We start from the raw sequence: 17576 nt of genomic DNA on the forward strand, positions 1-17576 counted from the left end.
TATGTGCGATAATTATGGGTTTTGATTTTCTTTTTGCCTAATACTGAGATTACAGAGGAAAACTTACCATCTGTACTGCCCAAAATACTGACTGCACCATCAACGTATTGTTAGTGTTAAAAGATGCGTCCAGATTAATGTGGTGTGTCAAAAGACTGGAGTTGTGATCAGCTTAGCTAGGGATAGTTTTTCTTTCTTGGTGTTGGCTGTGAAATATGGGTACTCAAGTATGAATTAGATATATCCAGAAACTATGGTCAAGGCTCAGGACTCTCTCTTTGTATGCCCAACAGTCAGGGCAGTAACTATTCCAGTGCTCTGTTGTCGCGCCTCCCATCCTCCACTGCCCTTGAAATTCAGCTCATCCAAAACACTGCTGCTCATATTTTAACTCACAGCGAGTCCTGCTCACCATTAGTCCTGTGCTCGCTGACCGACAGTAGCCCAATGCCTCCAATTTAAAACTTTTATCCTTGAGTTTAAATCCTTTCCTGACCTCACTCCTCCCAATCTCGTTCGGCTCATAGCACCTCTTCCCCCTGAACTGTCCATTGCTCTGACTTGCCTTTTCAGCACCCTCTTTTCTCACTTCTTTGTGTGAAGTGTAGTTACATATTTTAGAGGTGGGCTATTGAGCTTTGGCAAATGCATCACTGGGCAGGTATAGAATGCTGCTGATGGCTTTATTTATAAAATATGAATTTCTTGTAGTTATATATGGGAAATAGACAAAAGTTATACAACATGACTGAAATAGAGTTTGAGAACATTAGTTTGTTCTCATATATAAATACAATAAATTCCACATTTTAGCTATTTTGTCTTGGGCACACAGTTGGGGTAGTTACTTATTTACCTGTAAAAAGGTGAATGCGGGACAATGGGTAGATGAGCAATTGTTTGGCACCATTTTGCAGTCAGTTCAAGACCATTGTGTGCAAGGACCTGGGAGGAGATCATCTGCACATTTCCTTTGGTCATATTAATCATTTGGTAAGGGGGGCACAAAAGATGGTATGGAAAACAAACTTAAATGATGGCATGAGTAAATGGAAATGTACACAAATACCATCATTAATTATTTATCATTTATATAACCATTAGTGAATTTAAATAAAAAAAAACACATTGAAAAGCTGGCTGCACATCTCTGAGCTCTAGCAGCATCATGACTGAGAGATTATACACACCGCAACTATGTGGTAGGCACAATAGAAAACTGCTGGGTTGCACCTCAACTAATGTTTAGTTAGTTTCCTGTAATGCACTCACTTAAAATTAAGGTTCACTTGTTGCTGCTAATTTACTGACAGAATCTTGTGATTGAAATCTTCACGTTGGTTATCATATAATTAAATAAAATTATGGTATTTTTTAAACAAAAGAACATTTTTTGGTACATCATGCAATTTATTTGTATGATGGTTCTGGAAAATATGCAATCACCTGTCACAAAGTAAAGTTCTGCTGATAGTTTGTAAAATTCCTAAAAGAGCTCATGACACTATTTGGAAGAAGAGGAGGGAGTTCTCCCCAATATCCCAGCCAATACTTATCACTCAATCAACATTACTAAAGCAGATTATCTGGCTATTATCACATTGCTGTTTGTGGGAGCTTGCTGTGTGCAAATTGGCTGCCGTGTTTCCTATGTTACAGCAATGACTACACTTCAAAAAGTATGTCATTGGCTATAAAGTGCTTTTGGACATGCTGAGGTTTTGAACGGTGTAATTTAAATGCCCTTTCTTCCTGGGGATTGAAGTTATATACATGATAAATTCACATTAAATTGGCATGGGTGTATTTCAAAGGTATATCTCTCCTTTTTATGCCAACACAATGCAGTGAAACAATTAGATAAAAACCATTAGAATACTGGGGAAATGAGTTTGCATGCTTGTGCCTGTAATTGTGCAAATTAAATTTCAAACTGATATATTTGAAAGTTGATAAATCTTGGAACAATATATCAGACAGGGTATGATAGCTAACAATATTAGGGAGCTTTAAAATGTAGCTGGATTCTAGAGTTGGTCTACCAGAGAGATGAAATTTGAAAGTCCAAGTTACATATTCCTATCTTTGGTATTTCTTATACTCTTAAATTTCAGGCATTGAGCTCAATAAACTTATTAAAGGAACAAAACTACCATTATTTTAATTGGCTGATCTATGACTCCCAGGGTAAAACTTAATTTTCTTGCACTTCAAGACGATGTTTGCTTTATAGTTTTTAATAATGAACACAGTGGAACTGTGGTTTTGAAGTTTTGTTCAAGCTATTGCATTGCAGGGTAGACCAGTTATTCATCTCCATACACTTGGCTTCAGTGAGGCCATATTTCTCTGATAAGGTGTTAAATGTATTTTGCAGAATTCGGACTAGGACTGGACCAATCAGCCTCTTGGGTTTGTTGGACCTTTCACTTAGATTATGACTGGGGTTTTGTGATAGTCATGTTAGTGAAACTGCCAGTGTTTGCCGTCAGCGCTCCTCTGCAACTGCTGGGGCAACTCAATGAAAAAATCCATTAGTTGCTGTCGGTGATTCTGTGCTTCTTCGTAAGGTGCACTGTTGAAGTCCTAGAGGCTGAAATCAATTAGAATTCACTGAACGGATGAGAACTCCACTTTTATGCTATTAGTCTCACTAGAAAAACCCTTGACAAAGTTTTATCTTGTTGAATGAGGTGTAACTTGGTTTTTAACAGCATGCTAAGTTCATAATGACTGCTGAAAAGCCTCTGTGGCCCTGGAAAACTAATTTTTATTTGTGGAATGTCAAATTTCTCCATTGTGGTAAAATATTCCACATTTTAAAAAAATAGATTGTTATAAAGCTTGTCTATGAATTTCAGCTTTTACCTTTTTTCATTCTTTCATGGGATGTGGGCATCTCTGGCTAGGGCAGTATTTATTGCCTATCGCTAATTGCCCTCAAAGGTGGTGGTGAGCCACTGCCTTGAACCGCTGCAGTCCATGTGGGGTAGGTACATCCACAGTGCTGTTGGGAAGGGAGTTGCAGGATTTTAACCCAGCGACAGTGAAGGAACGGCGATATAGTTCCAAGTCAGAATGGTGTGTGGCTTTGAGGGGAACTTGCAGGTGGTGGTCCCATGCATCTGTCCTTCTAGATGGTAGAGGTCGCGGGTTTGGAAGGTGCTGTCTAAGGAGCCTTGGTGCATTGCTGCAGTGCATCTTGTAGATGGTACACACTGCTGCTACTGTGTGTCGGTGGTGGAGGCAGTGAATGGCACACCATCTACAAACAATCAAGTGGGCTGCTTTGTCCTGGATGGTGTTGAGCGTCTTGAGTGTTGTTGGAGCTGCACCCATCCAGGCAAGTGGAGAGTATTCCATCACACTCCTGACTTGTGCCTTGTAGATGGTGGACAGGCTTTGGGGAGTCAGGAGGTGAGTTACTCGCCACAGGATTTCTAGCCTCTGACCTGTGCTTATAGCCATGGTATTTATATGGCTACTGCAGTTCAGTTTCTGGTCAAAGGCAATCCCCAGAATGTTGATAGTGGGGGAATTCAGCGATGGTAATGCCATTGAATGTCAAGGGGAGATGGTTAGATTCTTTCTTGTTTGAGATGGTCATTGCATGGCACTTGTGTGGCGTGAATGTTACTTGCCACTTATTAGCCCAGCCTGGATATTTTCCAGATCTTGCTGCATTTCTACACTGATGTAATGCCAGATGTAGGTCTGAATTATTTATTTCGCCCTCTGTAAAAGTTTAAAGGTGCATATTACCTCCTGATTTGCTGTCTGTGAGAATACTGCAGTGCGATTGACTGTTTACCCTGCTTGATGATATCACCATTGCTGGATGGTGGAGCTCCCCTTGACTTGGCACCGGATTCAAACCAATGTCAGGAAAGGGGAAATCCACACCATGGAGATTGCTAGATTTTTGTGAGCAGCTTTCTTCGAGGCCAGCGACAAATGCTATCGCTTTACTGCTGACCGTGAAATCCAGGCCATCGACTAATCTGTAACTCAACTCCATTTTCCTGAGTTTGCTCCATTACCCTTCATACCCTTACCTAACATAAATCTGCCTATCTGCGTTTTGGAAGCTCCATAGCCAAGTGGGGGAAGAAGAATGCCAAATTTGTGCCAACCTCTGTGTGGAAAATGTCCTTCCTGATTTTCACTCCTGAATGGCTCAGCTGTAATGTTATGATTCTTGTGCCCCTGTACTTTTTGATTTCTCTGACCAGGGAAGATAAATTTTTCTGTATCTACCCGATCAAATCCTTCTAACATTTTAAACCATTTCTTTTCATTACAATGTAAGGATTTAAACTCAACACCCCATTTATATTGCATTGATAAAAAAAAAAAAGTTGGCTATATCATCATCTGCTTTAGTTTTGCCCCCCTGTATACGGTCCAATGGAAACTCCATGATTAGAAAATTAATGGAGTGGATCTCAATTAGCAATGAAGATTAATAGTTAATTGGTTTTTCCCAGCTCAGAGTCACATATATCATCCTGCATTCCAAGAGTAAGATAAGTACAATGTAAATAATAAAGGGATCATTATGTAACTTTGTTGACCAGCAGAGTAGTATAAATAACAAATCCTTCATTTAAAATGCTACTGCATGATCTTATTCAAAGATCTATTTAACTGCATTTGATTTATATCTTTCCACATGGTTCAGTGGTCATTTCACAACTGTCGAGCAAATGTCAGAGCTTTTCGGTTCTAGTTTCACATTCAAGTGTGCTTACATATTGTTTGGGAATTGGGTGGTAGTGCTGTATTTAGGCAGGGTGTGTGTTAAAACGAGAAATCCTTCCTGTTTTAATTTGAACAATATCTATTTATTTTAAATGGTTGTATGGCCTCAGGACGAGGGCCACCCTGTTGGCTCTCACAACAATCCCTTCTCAACAAGGATACAACTTTTGCTGCACGTACAGAGCACAGTAAGGTGATATAAAAGTGCAAGTATCCAATGTAAACAAAATAATTGTCTATAATATTTGCTGTGCTTGTCCCTCCCTCTCTCCCAGTTTTCTGATCTCTTAAATGAATATATTAACCAAAAATAGCACTCCCCCATTCTTCAGATATTATCGAAACATCTCATTAAAATTATTGAACCAACACTCTGATTCTCTAACATGGTTAACGTTACTTGGGTACAGTCACCGACAAAGAAACGATGAAGTGTGAATTTTTCTGAACAGAATACTTCAGTAAGTTTATATCAAAATCCAAAGTAACAATGTGATTGTACAGTGTACCAAAATTCCACATTACTGATGCATTTTGTTTTTTTACTGAGAATTCTAAAACATATATTGTGTAGCCATTTTACACTTTTTTTTGTTTAATTGAAATCAAAGGGGACTGCTACCCAGGAGCTGCCTCATAATTTTAACGCTTTCTTGGTAAATTTTTTTAAATGCATTTCTGATTCTAACACGAGACAGAGAGAGACACACACACAGGGAGCTGGTGCCATGGATGGCTACTTAGATGCTAGTCTCCCGCAATTCAAACTGAACAATTATTCAATAGTTAGTTGTATTGTGCTTTGCACTGACATAGGCAAGACTGCAAGATTTATATCTTGTGATAGAGTTTAGAATTTTTGAACATATGTTTATCACTAGCTACTCTTCGTATTGGTGCAAAACTAATTGTATTTTTTCAAATCTTAGTACAGTGTACCACAGCTTTTTGCTTTCCAGAATGTTCTGAGCATTTGGCTGATAATTTTTTAAACAACTGTTAGCAGTTGCAGATTAGGGAGGTTTTCCATTCACGTAATGAGAGCTCTGTGATCATCTATGTATAGCCTCTAGGTCAAATGATATTGGAGAGAGTGGGTGTGGACGCAATGAATTCATACTGAAAGACTTGAGTAAATGGGAACCCTGGTGATTGCCATTGTTGCAGGTGATTAGCGTCCCAGAGGGTCCAGGGTATAGTTCAAATTGATATCTTAACAACTTGTATCCCTTGGCCAACATCACCAATGACATCACTAATGTCCTTTAAGGAGGGAAATCTGCCGTCCTTACCTGGTCTGGCCTACATGTGGCTCCAGACCCACAGCAATGTGGTTGACTCTTAACTGCTCTCTGAAATGGCCTCAGTTCAAGGGCAATTAGGGATGGGCAATAAATGCTGGCCATGCCAGTGATGCCTGCATCTCAAAAATGAATTAGATGAACGTGGTTTATCTTCTTGCAGTTTTGTGGGAACTTGCTATGTGTAATTTGGTCACTGTTTTGACAAGATGACAAAAATGTGATTGCACTCCAAAAGCAACTCAAATGCTCTCGAGTACTTTCGGGGTAGGCATTACACAAATTCAATGTCTTTTTTCATCCCAACCCCCAACCAATATTTTTTTCAGTCCCTCTGAATGTGTTTGCTGTTTCCTTCTTAGTAAATTAGAATAATCAAGGGCAGGTTCAAGATAACTTTGCAGGATTAATGTTGCACTCTTTCACATTGAAGTGGCTGTTGGTGGGCTCGTCGAGTATGGATTGTGAAACATTAGCACATAAGGACAGATCGTGGCGTGTATCATTGCCCTTTGACTTTTTGTCCAGGCCTATCTTTGACCTAAATGCCTTGCAAAACAGAAAGTAGATCACTGGATCGAAGCACGCATTAAGCGTTGATAGCACAATGGCAGATTCTTTCAAGTGGTAGAGCGTCTTTTCCCAGAAACATCCAGAAATGACATTTGTCTGACTTAAAATGTAAGGAAGCCTTACGATGTGGTAGGGAACAAAACAGACTAAGAATACAGCAAGGAGGATTAGAATGTTGTTCTTTGCCTTGGCTTGCTTTTTGAGTGAGTTTGGAGATGGGGATTTGTCAAGTCGCTTTGCAGTTTGAAAGTAAAAGAAGCAAAGCCCAAAGAGCACACAAAAAAATAAAATTGTACCTCCAGTATGGAGACATATGTGCCAGTAACTTCCTGTATCACTTTTGAGTTCGAAGCAGGTTGTTTTTGTACTGTTTTGGGGAGACATTTTCCCTGTCAGGAATATGTATGAAAATCCGAGGCTGAGGAGTACACACCAGGTTCCTATGGAGATAACTTTTGCAGACTTGAGATTTTGAAATGCATATTTTCTGAGTGGTTTGACAATTTTCAGATATCTAGTGGCCGCAATGTATCCCAGGAAGAGAATGCTGGAATACAAGTTCAAATAGAAGATGCACGTTGCAAAATTGCAGTAGATCTTTCTCAGTATTCTGGAGTCCACTTTGGTCTTTTCTATGATTCTTAGTGGCAGTGACAGGACCAGCAAGAAATCGGCTACGACCAGGTTCTTTAAATAGATGATGATGCTGTTGCTGTTGGGAATGTGACAGAAGTACACCCAGAAAGCCAGGCTGTTGAGAATAATTCCAACTGTACAAATTAATGAATAGGCAATAATTGTAAACTCTGTAAAGCCTTTGGAAATAAGCTGGCAAGTGATGTCAGAGGAATTTGTCGTGGTGACGATTTGGATGCTTCTTGTAGGGTCAGCCATCAACACATCTGAATGTTAAGGTAGAATAGGTTACTTGAAAGATGCCACACAACAATTTTCTAAAAGATGCATCAGTCCTTGAAAAGCAAAATGTGCTTGGTGAGATGGGAGTGGGCAGACAGTATTTTATTGAATAATCATTATTTAATTATTATTTGCATGCATCATGGAACCTTGGTAATACAACAGCTGATCACTACAACACACTCAGTTCCGAAGAAGGGTCACTGACCCGAAACGTTAACTCTGCTTCTCTTTCCACAGATGCTGTCAGACCTGCTGAGTGATTCCAGCATTTCTTGTTTTTATTTACTACAACACACTTGATGTGCTTTGTGATAAAGCAAACATTTGTCTTCCTCAGTGAAAGGCATTTAACACTGCCCATCTTTAACAGGAACCCTTTGCTGTAACAAATTCTGCATTTTTGTGATGAACTCTCAGTACTGTTAGCAAAGTTTGTGCTTCTTGTTCTTGGAAGAAAGAACTTGCATTAATGCAGCACCTTTCATCAATTCAGGACATCCTAAAGTGCTTTACTGCTAATGAAGTACTTTTGAAGTGTAGTCACTGTTGTAATGTTGGAAACGCAACAGCACGGTCCTCCGAACAGTAGTGTATTTAAGGTTGAATGCTCGGGATCTAATGTGCTGGATTCTGGTGAATGAATCATACAATTTTACTAATTGAGGTGGACGCCACAAACTACATGGGGGTAACTCGGGTGATTTATTTATAGTATCTGAACTTTAGATTATTAACTCATGAACTCGACTCATTTCCTGCTATTTGTTGGTCATTTTTTAAAAAAGCTTTAAATGTTGGAAATTTTAAACAAAAACTGAAAATGCCAATAATATGTGAATTTTAACTATTTCTTGTTCTCTTCCCCCCTCCCCCACCCCTGCAATTTTATTTAGTTCACCTTATAAAGGAGTTTATTGAGATTTTCCAGGTCTGATTCACACCAAGTTGCTAATGTATTCTAAGGCGCTGTTAAACCTGCTGTGTATTTCTAGCACATTCTGTTTTCATCCCTGTTATCTGCTTTTCTATTTGTCTGTGATTAAGCAAAACATTTTGCAGTTATGTGACAGTTTCCAGGATTCACAGAAGAGTGCTTCAGGCTGTGTGTGAGACAGTGAGGCAGGCATTTCCAATATATTTTTGTAAAGCAATTTAATGAAGGGAATTATGCAACTGATTCTTAGAATTCTAGTTTCACTGTAATTCTGTAAATGTAGTCATTGGTTTTTGTACTTAACATGAGATTCTTAATTCAAAGGTTAAGAGAGGAAGGTAGAGTGATGTAGGGTTTTGAGTATGGTGGCAGTATGCTGTTGACCAAATTTGCTAAAAAAAAACTTTGACCCAGTTTTTTTCCCGAAAAATTCTGGCACTCGAAACCTACTTCTTTTGAAACAGAAAAGCTAAGATGACTAAGGGTGCTAAAAAGACAAGCCTAAAGACATTGTGTCTCAATGTGTGGAGTATTCTCAATAAGGTAGGCGAATTAACTGCGCATATAGATGTAAATGGATACGATATAGTTGCGATTACGGAGACATGGCTGAAGAGTGACCAAGGACGGGAACTGAACATCCAGGGGTATTCAATATTTAGGAAGGACAGGCAAAAAGGGAAAGGAGGTGGAGGAGCATTGTTAGTAAAAGAGGAAATCAATACATTAGAGAGGGAGGATATTAGCTCAGAGAATCCTGATGTGGAATCTGTATGGCTGGACCTAAGAAATACCAAGGAGCAGTAAACGTTGGTGGGGGTTGTAAATAGACCCCCAAACAGTAGTGATGATGTAGAGGGTGGCATTAATCAGGAAATTAGAGACGTATGCAATAAGTGTGCAACTGTAATTATGGGTGTCATTAATCTACACATCGATTGGGCAAACCAAGTTAGCAATAATACTGTAGCGGAGGAATTCCTGGAGTGCGTAAGTGATGGTTTTTTGGACCAATACATTGAGGAACCAACTAGAGAACAGGCCGACCAATTAAATACATACTTTGGTTCTGTCTTCACAAAGGAGGACACAAATTACCTCCCAGAAATGTTGAGGAATATAGGGTCCATTGAGAAGGAGGAACTGTATGAAATCAGTATTAGCAGGGAAATGGTGTTTAGGGAAATTGATGGGATTGAAGGCTGATAAATCCCCAGGGCCTGATAATCTACATCCCAGAGTACTTAAGGAAGTGGCCCTAGAAATAGTAGATGCATTGCTGGTCATTTGTCAAAATTCTATAGACTGTGGAACAGTTCCGAAGGATTGGAGGGTAGCTGATGTAACCCCACTATTTAAAAAAGGAGGTAGAGAGAAAACTGGGAATTATAGACCGGTTAGCCTGTCAGTAATAGGGAAAATGCTAGAATCCATTAAAAAGGATGTAATAGCCGAGAACTTGGAAAACAATGACAGGATCGGGCAAAGTCAACATGGATTTACGAAAGGAAAATCATGCTTGAGAAATCTACTGGAATTTTTTGAGGATGTAACTAGTAGAATAGATAAGGGAGAACCAGTGGATGTGGTGTATTTGGACTTTCAGAAGGCTTTCGGTCAGGTCCCACATAAGAGATTAGCATGCAAAATTAAAGCACATGGGATTGGGGGTAAGGCACTGACATGGATAGAGAACTGGTTGGCAGACAGGAAGCGAAGAGTAGGAATAAACGGATCTTTTTCTGAGTGGCAGGCAGTGACTAGTGGGGTACCACAGGGATCAGTGCTAGGACCCCAGCTATTCACAATATATATCAATGATATAGATGAGGGAATTAAATGTAATATATCCAAGTTTGCAGACAACACAAAACTGGGTGGGAGTGCGAGCTGTGAGGAGGATGCAGAGAAGCTCCACTGTGATTTGGACAGGTTGAGTGAGTGGGCAAATACATGGCAGATGCAGTATAATGTGGATAAATGTGAGGTTATTCACTTTGGCAAAAACAGAAAGGCAGATTATTATCTGAATGGCGATAGGTTGGGAAAGGGGGAGGTGTATCGAGACCTGGGCGTCCTTGTGCACCAGTCGCTGAAAGTAAGCATGCAGGTGCAGCAGACAGATAAGAAGGCAAATGGTATGTTGGCCTTCATAGCGAGAGATTAGAGTACAGGAGCAAGGATGTCTCGCTACAATTATACAAGGCCTTGGTGAGACCACATCTGGAGTATTGTGTGCACTTTTGGTCTCCTTATCTGAGGAAGGATGTTCTTGCTTTGGAGGGAGTGCAGCAAAGGTTCCCCAGACTGATCCCTGGGATGGCAGGACTGACGTATGGAGAGAGATTGGGTCAATTAGGCTTGTATTTGCTCAAGTTTAGAAGAATGAGAGGGGATCTCATCGAAACCTACAAAATTCTAACAGGACTTGACAGACTAGAAGCAGGAAGGATGTTCCTAATGGCGGGGGAGTCCAGGACCAGGGCTCACAGCTGAAGGATACGGGGTAAGCCATTTAGGACTGAGATGAGGAGGGATTTCTTCACCCAGAGAGTGGTGAGCCTGTGGAATTCTTTACTATAGAATGCAGTTGAGGCCAGATCATTAAATATATTCAAGAAGGAGTTAGATATAGTTCTTAGGGCTAAAGGGATCAAGGGATATGGGGAGAAAGCGGGAGCACGGTACTGAGTTTGGATGATCAGCCATGATCATATTGAATGGCGGTGAAGGCTCGAAGGACTGAATGGCCTACTACTATTTTTCTGTGTTTCTGAAAATCAGAATGGACTTATCTAATGCTGTTCACTTTCTCAGTACTGCACTGAAGTGTTAGCCTCGATCATGTGATTAAGTTTCTGGAGTTGGACTTGAGCCCATGATCTTCTGGCTTGGTTATGATATTGCTGAGCATTAAGCTGAGGTGGATATCTCGTTGCTATAGAAGTAACAAATAGACAGAGGGAAGATTTCTTTAATGAGAAATGTCTTATGAAATTGCTTATCCATTTAAGAGAGTTACAGTACACTGAGATTTCCCCCTCAGCTCGTGAACGCAGTTTCAGAATAAGGGGTCCCTCATTTAAGACAGAGATGAGGAGAAATTTCTTCTTTGATAAGGTCGTTGATCTTTGGAATTCTCTACTCCAGAGAGCAGAGGAGACTGGATCATTGAATGTATTTGAAGCTGAGTTAGACAGATTTCTGATCTACAAGGGAGTTGTGGGTTGTGAGGGACGGTCAGGAAGGTGGAGTTGAGGCCATGGTCAGATTAGCCATAATCTTATTGAATGGCAGAGTCAGCTAGAGGGGCTGAATGGCCACCACCTCCTATTTTTTATGTTTCAGCAGTAACAAACCTAAATGCCTTGAAGGCACCAAAACAGAGTGCAGTGAACACACACATAGTTACAATGAATGATTATTTGCATGTTTTCAAGTTGACTGATCATTTACCTTTAACTTAATCTGAGTCAATCTTCTCAAACTAACTTCAAAACACTTCGATGTGTAAAATCTTTCCAGAGAGGCACAGACAAAGTTCTGAAGGAATGACCAGTCTCAACTTGACACTGATGATCTTATATAATCCTATAACTGTATATAATCCCACCAACACAAAGAAAAATCACCTACCTGACAGTTTTTGATGTGATAAGTATCACTAAGTGCCTGTAGGATCCAATGTTTAGTCAGGGAACAATCTTGCAGCGATACTGGACACGACTTGTGTGTACAACTGAATTTTTTTTTCTCATGATCTTCTTGATCAATTTGTGGTGTTCAGCATTTCCTTTAACCAGAAGTTGTAAGTAGCAAAATGAATAGTCTAATGAAGCAGTTTAGCTTAGTTGACTTCTCCTTCAGGCCAGCATTGTGACATCAAGCAATTGGGATGTACAAGAGGAAATGGGTTACTTTTCTTAATTCAATGATCTAACTATCCATTGTGGTTTCCTTGTGCATGTGTGCTTTTTATATCATACCTAGATTTTAAACATTTTAATTTTACAAAAACTATTTGGCATTTTATCATGTATGGAGTTTTCTCTATTTGATTTTATTCAGCAATCTGTGCCACCTTGGTGAGTCTACATTGGAGTTCTGGTCTCCATATGATAATATAGAGGCACTGGAGAAGGTGCAAAAATGATTTACAAGGGTGATGACAGAACTGAGAGGGTATAATTTTCAGGAAAGGCTGAACAGACTGGAGCTCTTACTGCAGAAAAGAGGAGGCTGAGGAGTAACCTGATGGAAGTCTTTGAGATCACAAAAGTGTTCGATAGATCAGAAATGGAGAAAATGCTTCTTTTTGTAGGGAGTCCAAAGCTAAAGATCATATTAGACACTCAAATCTAATAGGGAATTCAGGAGAAACTGCTTTGCCCAGAGTTGGGTCAGAATGTGGAATTGCATGGATTAGTTGAGGTGAATTGCACAGATTTAATTAACGGGAAGCTAGATAAACACATGAGGGAGAAATGAATAGAAGGAAATGCTGATAGGCTGAGATGAAGTTGGATGAGAGGAGGCTTTTGTGGAGCATCAAATATGGGCATAGAACAGTTGGACCGAATAGCCTGTTTCAATGCTGTAGATTTGATGTAACTCTTTATGAAGGCTGGGTTGCTGTTGAACAATGTGACTTTAAGGAAGGCAAAATCTCACATTTTGTGGTGGTTATGGTAGGCCCAAACCTTATTGTATATAATGGGACTGAGTAAAATGAGAGTGAATTAATGTGTCCTGTCTGTTATGGCAAATGTTGAAAAGCCATCTGCTACCAAGGTGCAGCATCAGAAGTTCTGTCAACTTACAGCAAGACTAATGTGATATAAGGCACAGGAAAAGTTCAACAGTCTTTTGATCTCCTGAGTGTCAGTGACCCGTATGGTGCAGGAGCTTGTGTTCTGAAAGGCTCATCGGAGAAATTAACTGCTCGCCTTCACGCTTAATTCATTTAGGCCTGTGGTGCCCAAATCATTGAGGGAGGGGTGGGAGAACAAGTAAATGTTGTACGTTATAAAAACTATAGTTATAAACCTATAAATAGCAATGGTACCAAAATCTCCATGCAATTGGATTGTCATTTTAGCTTCAGTACCAGCTGTCTAACCTGCGACACTCAGTCTCAGGGCACAGTAATGCAGCAGTCCTCTCAATGTCCAATTCGAGGACTTCACAATCTTCAGCATGTTCTGGCATTCTGACGTCATGTCAAATGAGAAAAAAATTGGATAGGTGAGCAATTTGATAGTTCCGATAAATAGAGGTGCCTGAAAGGACAGCACTCTCAGCTTTGTCATGTGAATGACATTGAAAGTCTATGCATTGCGCCCTCAGTTAAATATGCTAGGCTCCACTTTTTTTTGTGTCCCTTATTAACTTGAGGCAGATCATCAGAAGGCAGCTGCTTATTGACAATGCTATTAAAATTCAGATTGATCTCAAACCCTTTTACTCATGCAGCATAAGGTAGCTCCAAAAAGCAGGGTAGAAACTACTCTGCACTAAAAAATGAACGTTGTGTATGCAGTGAAGGGGACATCTTCTGCTCAGTGTATACTTTTCATCTCCCTCGTAGATGGGAAAATCCCACACCTCCAGACAGTAGCTTCCAGGCTAATATGTAGTTCAAATCATTGTAAGATATGAATTTATACAAAAGTAAAAAGAAATCTGATAAACAATCAGTGCAATGCTTATCTCTTGGTACATTGAAACCATTTATTTGCGAACAAAGTATTTTGCAGTTTGTCTTTTATTGCAGAGCCTCCCTAATTGTTTCTTAGTTATACAGACTCTGGAAAAATCTGTCACATCTGCAGTGCACCGTGGAATTTCTGTCTTGCTACATGGAAATTCAGTACAAGCAAGTGAACTAAAGAAGAGCCACACACTTTCTGCCTTTACGGCAGAATTAGTGTAGAAGCCTATGCTGAGACCTTTGGCAGAATTTTACTTGCCGAGTTGAGGTGGGCTGGAGCGGGGGGAGGGGGTTAAATACCCAAAAAGTGGCGTTGGGTTGGCAACTCAACCTGATTCCAGTCACTTGCAAGTATAACAGGAATCAATATACAGCAAAGCCATTCTGAACCTTGCCAGGGTCCCTTTAACTAGAAATCCGAGACCGATTCAGCACATCGTCCCGCCTGCCCTCTCTGGCCGGGGAACTCCGAAGCAGAATGCTAATGCCGTTACTCAGTTAAAGAGCCATAGCAAAGCCAGCTTCGGTTGCAAACTGGTTCCCCACCTGCTACATGCAGGTCCTTTCAGATAAGATTCTGCTGAGTGACTCTGCTAAGCTAAGTATGGCTTCACTCAACGGGTAGGACTCTGTCTCCAAGTCAAAAGATTGTGGGTTCAAGTCCCTCCTCAAACATAAGTACATAAACTAGACTAGCATTTCACTGTGGTGCTGAGGGCGTAGTGCATTGTCCGGTATGCATCTTTCAGATGAGATATTAAACAGAGGCCGTGTCTCCGTTTTCTGGTGGACATAGCAGATTCTCTGCCGCTATTCAAAGTAGAACATGGAGTGCTTGCAGTAACTTGGCCAACATGCTTCCATCATCCAATAGCCCAAGAAACATTTGTGCAAACTTGCTGTGGTGTCTACCTTCAGAATAAAGGTTATTGCACAATTTTGATTCTGTTACGATCAGGTGCGAAAGGTGTCTAGGGGTCTGTTACCTGGTCTTACCGTAACAGGGTTTAATTGTAAACACATAGTATTTTGAGCTCCCCCTTTAGTTTAGTTTAGAGATACAGCACTGAAACAGGCCCTTCGGCTCACCGAATCTGTGCCGACTATCAACCACCCATTTGTACTGATCCTACACTAATTCCATATTCCTACCACGTCCCCACCTGTCCCTATATTTCCCTACCACCTACCTATACTAGGGGCAATTTATAATAGCCAATTAACCTATCAACCAGCAAGTCTTTGGCATGTGGGAGGAAACCGGAGCACCCGGAGGAAACCCACGCAGACACGGGGAGAACTTGCAAACTCCACACAGGCAGTACCTAGAATTGAACCCGGGTCGCTGGAGCTGTGAGGCTGCGGTGCTAAACTTGTTCACAACTTTCCAATTATAAGGCAAAGATTTGAGCACAAACAGGCTTTCTTTGGTTTAAAGAAGAGAAGAAATTTATTAAACCTTAAACCTAAACTCTAATAGGGTTAACGCCTGCAAATATGTGATGCACCCATGTTAGCCTGCACACGTGATACACACACGCAAATAGGGACAGAAAAGAGCATAAGAAAAGATAAGTAGAACAGTTTGAGGCAATACCTTTTTACTGTTTCTCGAGCTCGCTGTAATCCTTGGTTGAAGATATGGTCTTGCGTTTCATTGGTCCATGTAGTCGTCTTAAAACCTTGTTCACGTAGGAAACCTTTCTTTGAGTTTCACGTGTTTTACGTGAATCTCACAAGATTCAGTTCTGTGAGAAGGAGATGGAAGTCGGCAAGAGATAGGTCTTCTGGCTTCAGTTCCAGGAGAGATTACTCCGTGGGCACACGGCTTCGTCTCAGTTCAAATCCTTTGTTGGAGGTTGAAATTCAAAAAAACGCCAGCCAGCTGTGACTAAAACTGGCTTGACCACTTCTGTGTATTGGGGAAACAACAACTGGGTCTCTTTTGTTCCAACACTGCTAGTTACTATACAAAAATGTCTTTCCAGTCAGGGACTTGCAATTTTAAGTTTTAATGTTCATGTGCCAAATAATGGGTTCCTCAGCCTTGGCAGGTGGGGCTTTGCCTGACAATTCTGAAGTGCTTTCAGATGTCCTGGGGCACTAGATAAATGCACAGTCCTACTTGTTCCCTTCTTTCTAGGAAAGAGGAATTATTTGTATGACTAATGTGAGGAACTGTGCTGGCCTTTTCTGAAGTTTCAGACAGCTGATCACTCTTTACACAGTCGCTGGCGACCTCAGTTTCCTGCTTTGCAGGCTTGGACTGAAATGGCAATGTATGTTCGGAAATAAATTTTATGTTTTGCGCAATTGGAATTGTAAATGTTATGAGTGGCTGTGGCTCCAGGATTAATATGATGGGAATATATTTAATGTAAAGCATCAAATGAGAGATGCCTAGGCAGGAAGTAGGCATGCACCCATAAGGGGTTGCAGCAAAAGGTGACATGTCTTGTCTGAATGGAGAAATGAAAGTGAGACTTGGGTTAATAGTACAAAAAAAAATCAAGCAGAGTATAGAAAATGAAGAAAAAGTATTTATAAAGGTGAAGAGGAGCACAAGTAGCAATTATGAACATAGGGCCATAGGAGCTGGAGTAGACCATTCAGCCCATCGAGCCTGCTCTGCCATTCAACGCGATCATGGCTGATCATCCACGTCACTGTCGTTTTCCCCACACTATCCCCATATCCCTTTGTGCCATTGCTATTGAGAATTCTGTCAGTCTCTGCTTTAAACATACTCGATGACTGATCCACAGCCCTCTGGGGTGGGGAATTCCAAAGATTCACAACCCTTTGAGTAAAGAAATTTTTCCACATCTCTGTCCTATGTGGCTTCTCCCTTATTTTGAAATTGCGTCCCCTGGTTCTAGACTCCACAACCAGGGGCAACAGTTTGCTTGTATCTACCTGTCTGTCCCTTTCAGTATTTTAATAAAAGCAAAATACTGCAGATGCAGGAAATTTGAAATAAAAACAAGGAATGCTGGAAATACTCAGCAGGTCTGGCAGCATCTGTGGAATCTTTGCAGTATTTTGTAGGTTTTAATGAGATCACCTCTCATTCTTCAAAACTCAAGAGAATGCAGGCCCAGTTTCTCCAATCTCTCGTCATAGTCAGTCCCGCCATCCTGGGAACAAGTCTGGTGAAGCTTCGTTGCACTCCCTCTATGACAATAATATCCTTCCTAAGGTAAGGGGACCAAAACTGCACATAGTACTCCAAGTGCAGTGAAAAACAAGGTTCTCTACAATTAAAGCAAAACTTCACCATTACTGTACTCAACTCGTCTTGTGATAAGGCTAACATACCATTAGCCTTCTTAATTGCTTGCTGCACCTGCATGTTAGCTTTCAGTGACTTATTGAC

The 17576-nt window shown here is 40.6% G+C and overlaps 2 protein-coding genes across 9 annotated transcripts in view; one reads left to right on the top strand and one right to left on the bottom strand.

Moving 5' to 3' along the window:
* LOC137375437 (mediator of RNA polymerase II transcription subunit 12-like protein) overlaps positions 1 to 17576 on the top strand; it is a 604549-nt gene that overhangs the window by 215207 nt on the left and 371766 nt on the right. The gene's annotated exons all lie outside the window — the stretch shown is intronic.
* LOC137375434 (P2Y purinoceptor 14-like) lies at positions 1379 to 16270 on the bottom strand. The gene is made up of 3 exons (XM_068042642.1): positions 15798 to 16270; positions 12127 to 12283; positions 1379 to 7537 (listed from the first exon to the last, which is right to left on the bottom strand). Exon 3 carries the CDS (start codon positions 7527 to 7529, stop codon positions 6450 to 6452), a length of 1080 nt encoding a protein of 359 aa, XP_067898743.1. The 5' UTR covers positions 7530 to 7537; positions 12127 to 12283; positions 15798 to 16270; the 3' UTR covers positions 1379 to 6449.

The sequence above is a fragment of the Heterodontus francisci genome, chromosome 11 (genome assembly GCF_036365525.1).
Source record: "Heterodontus francisci isolate sHetFra1 chromosome 11, sHetFra1.hap1, whole genome shotgun sequence".
Classification (NCBI taxonomy): Eukaryota; Metazoa; Chordata; class Chondrichthyes; order Heterodontiformes; family Heterodontidae; genus Heterodontus; species Heterodontus francisci.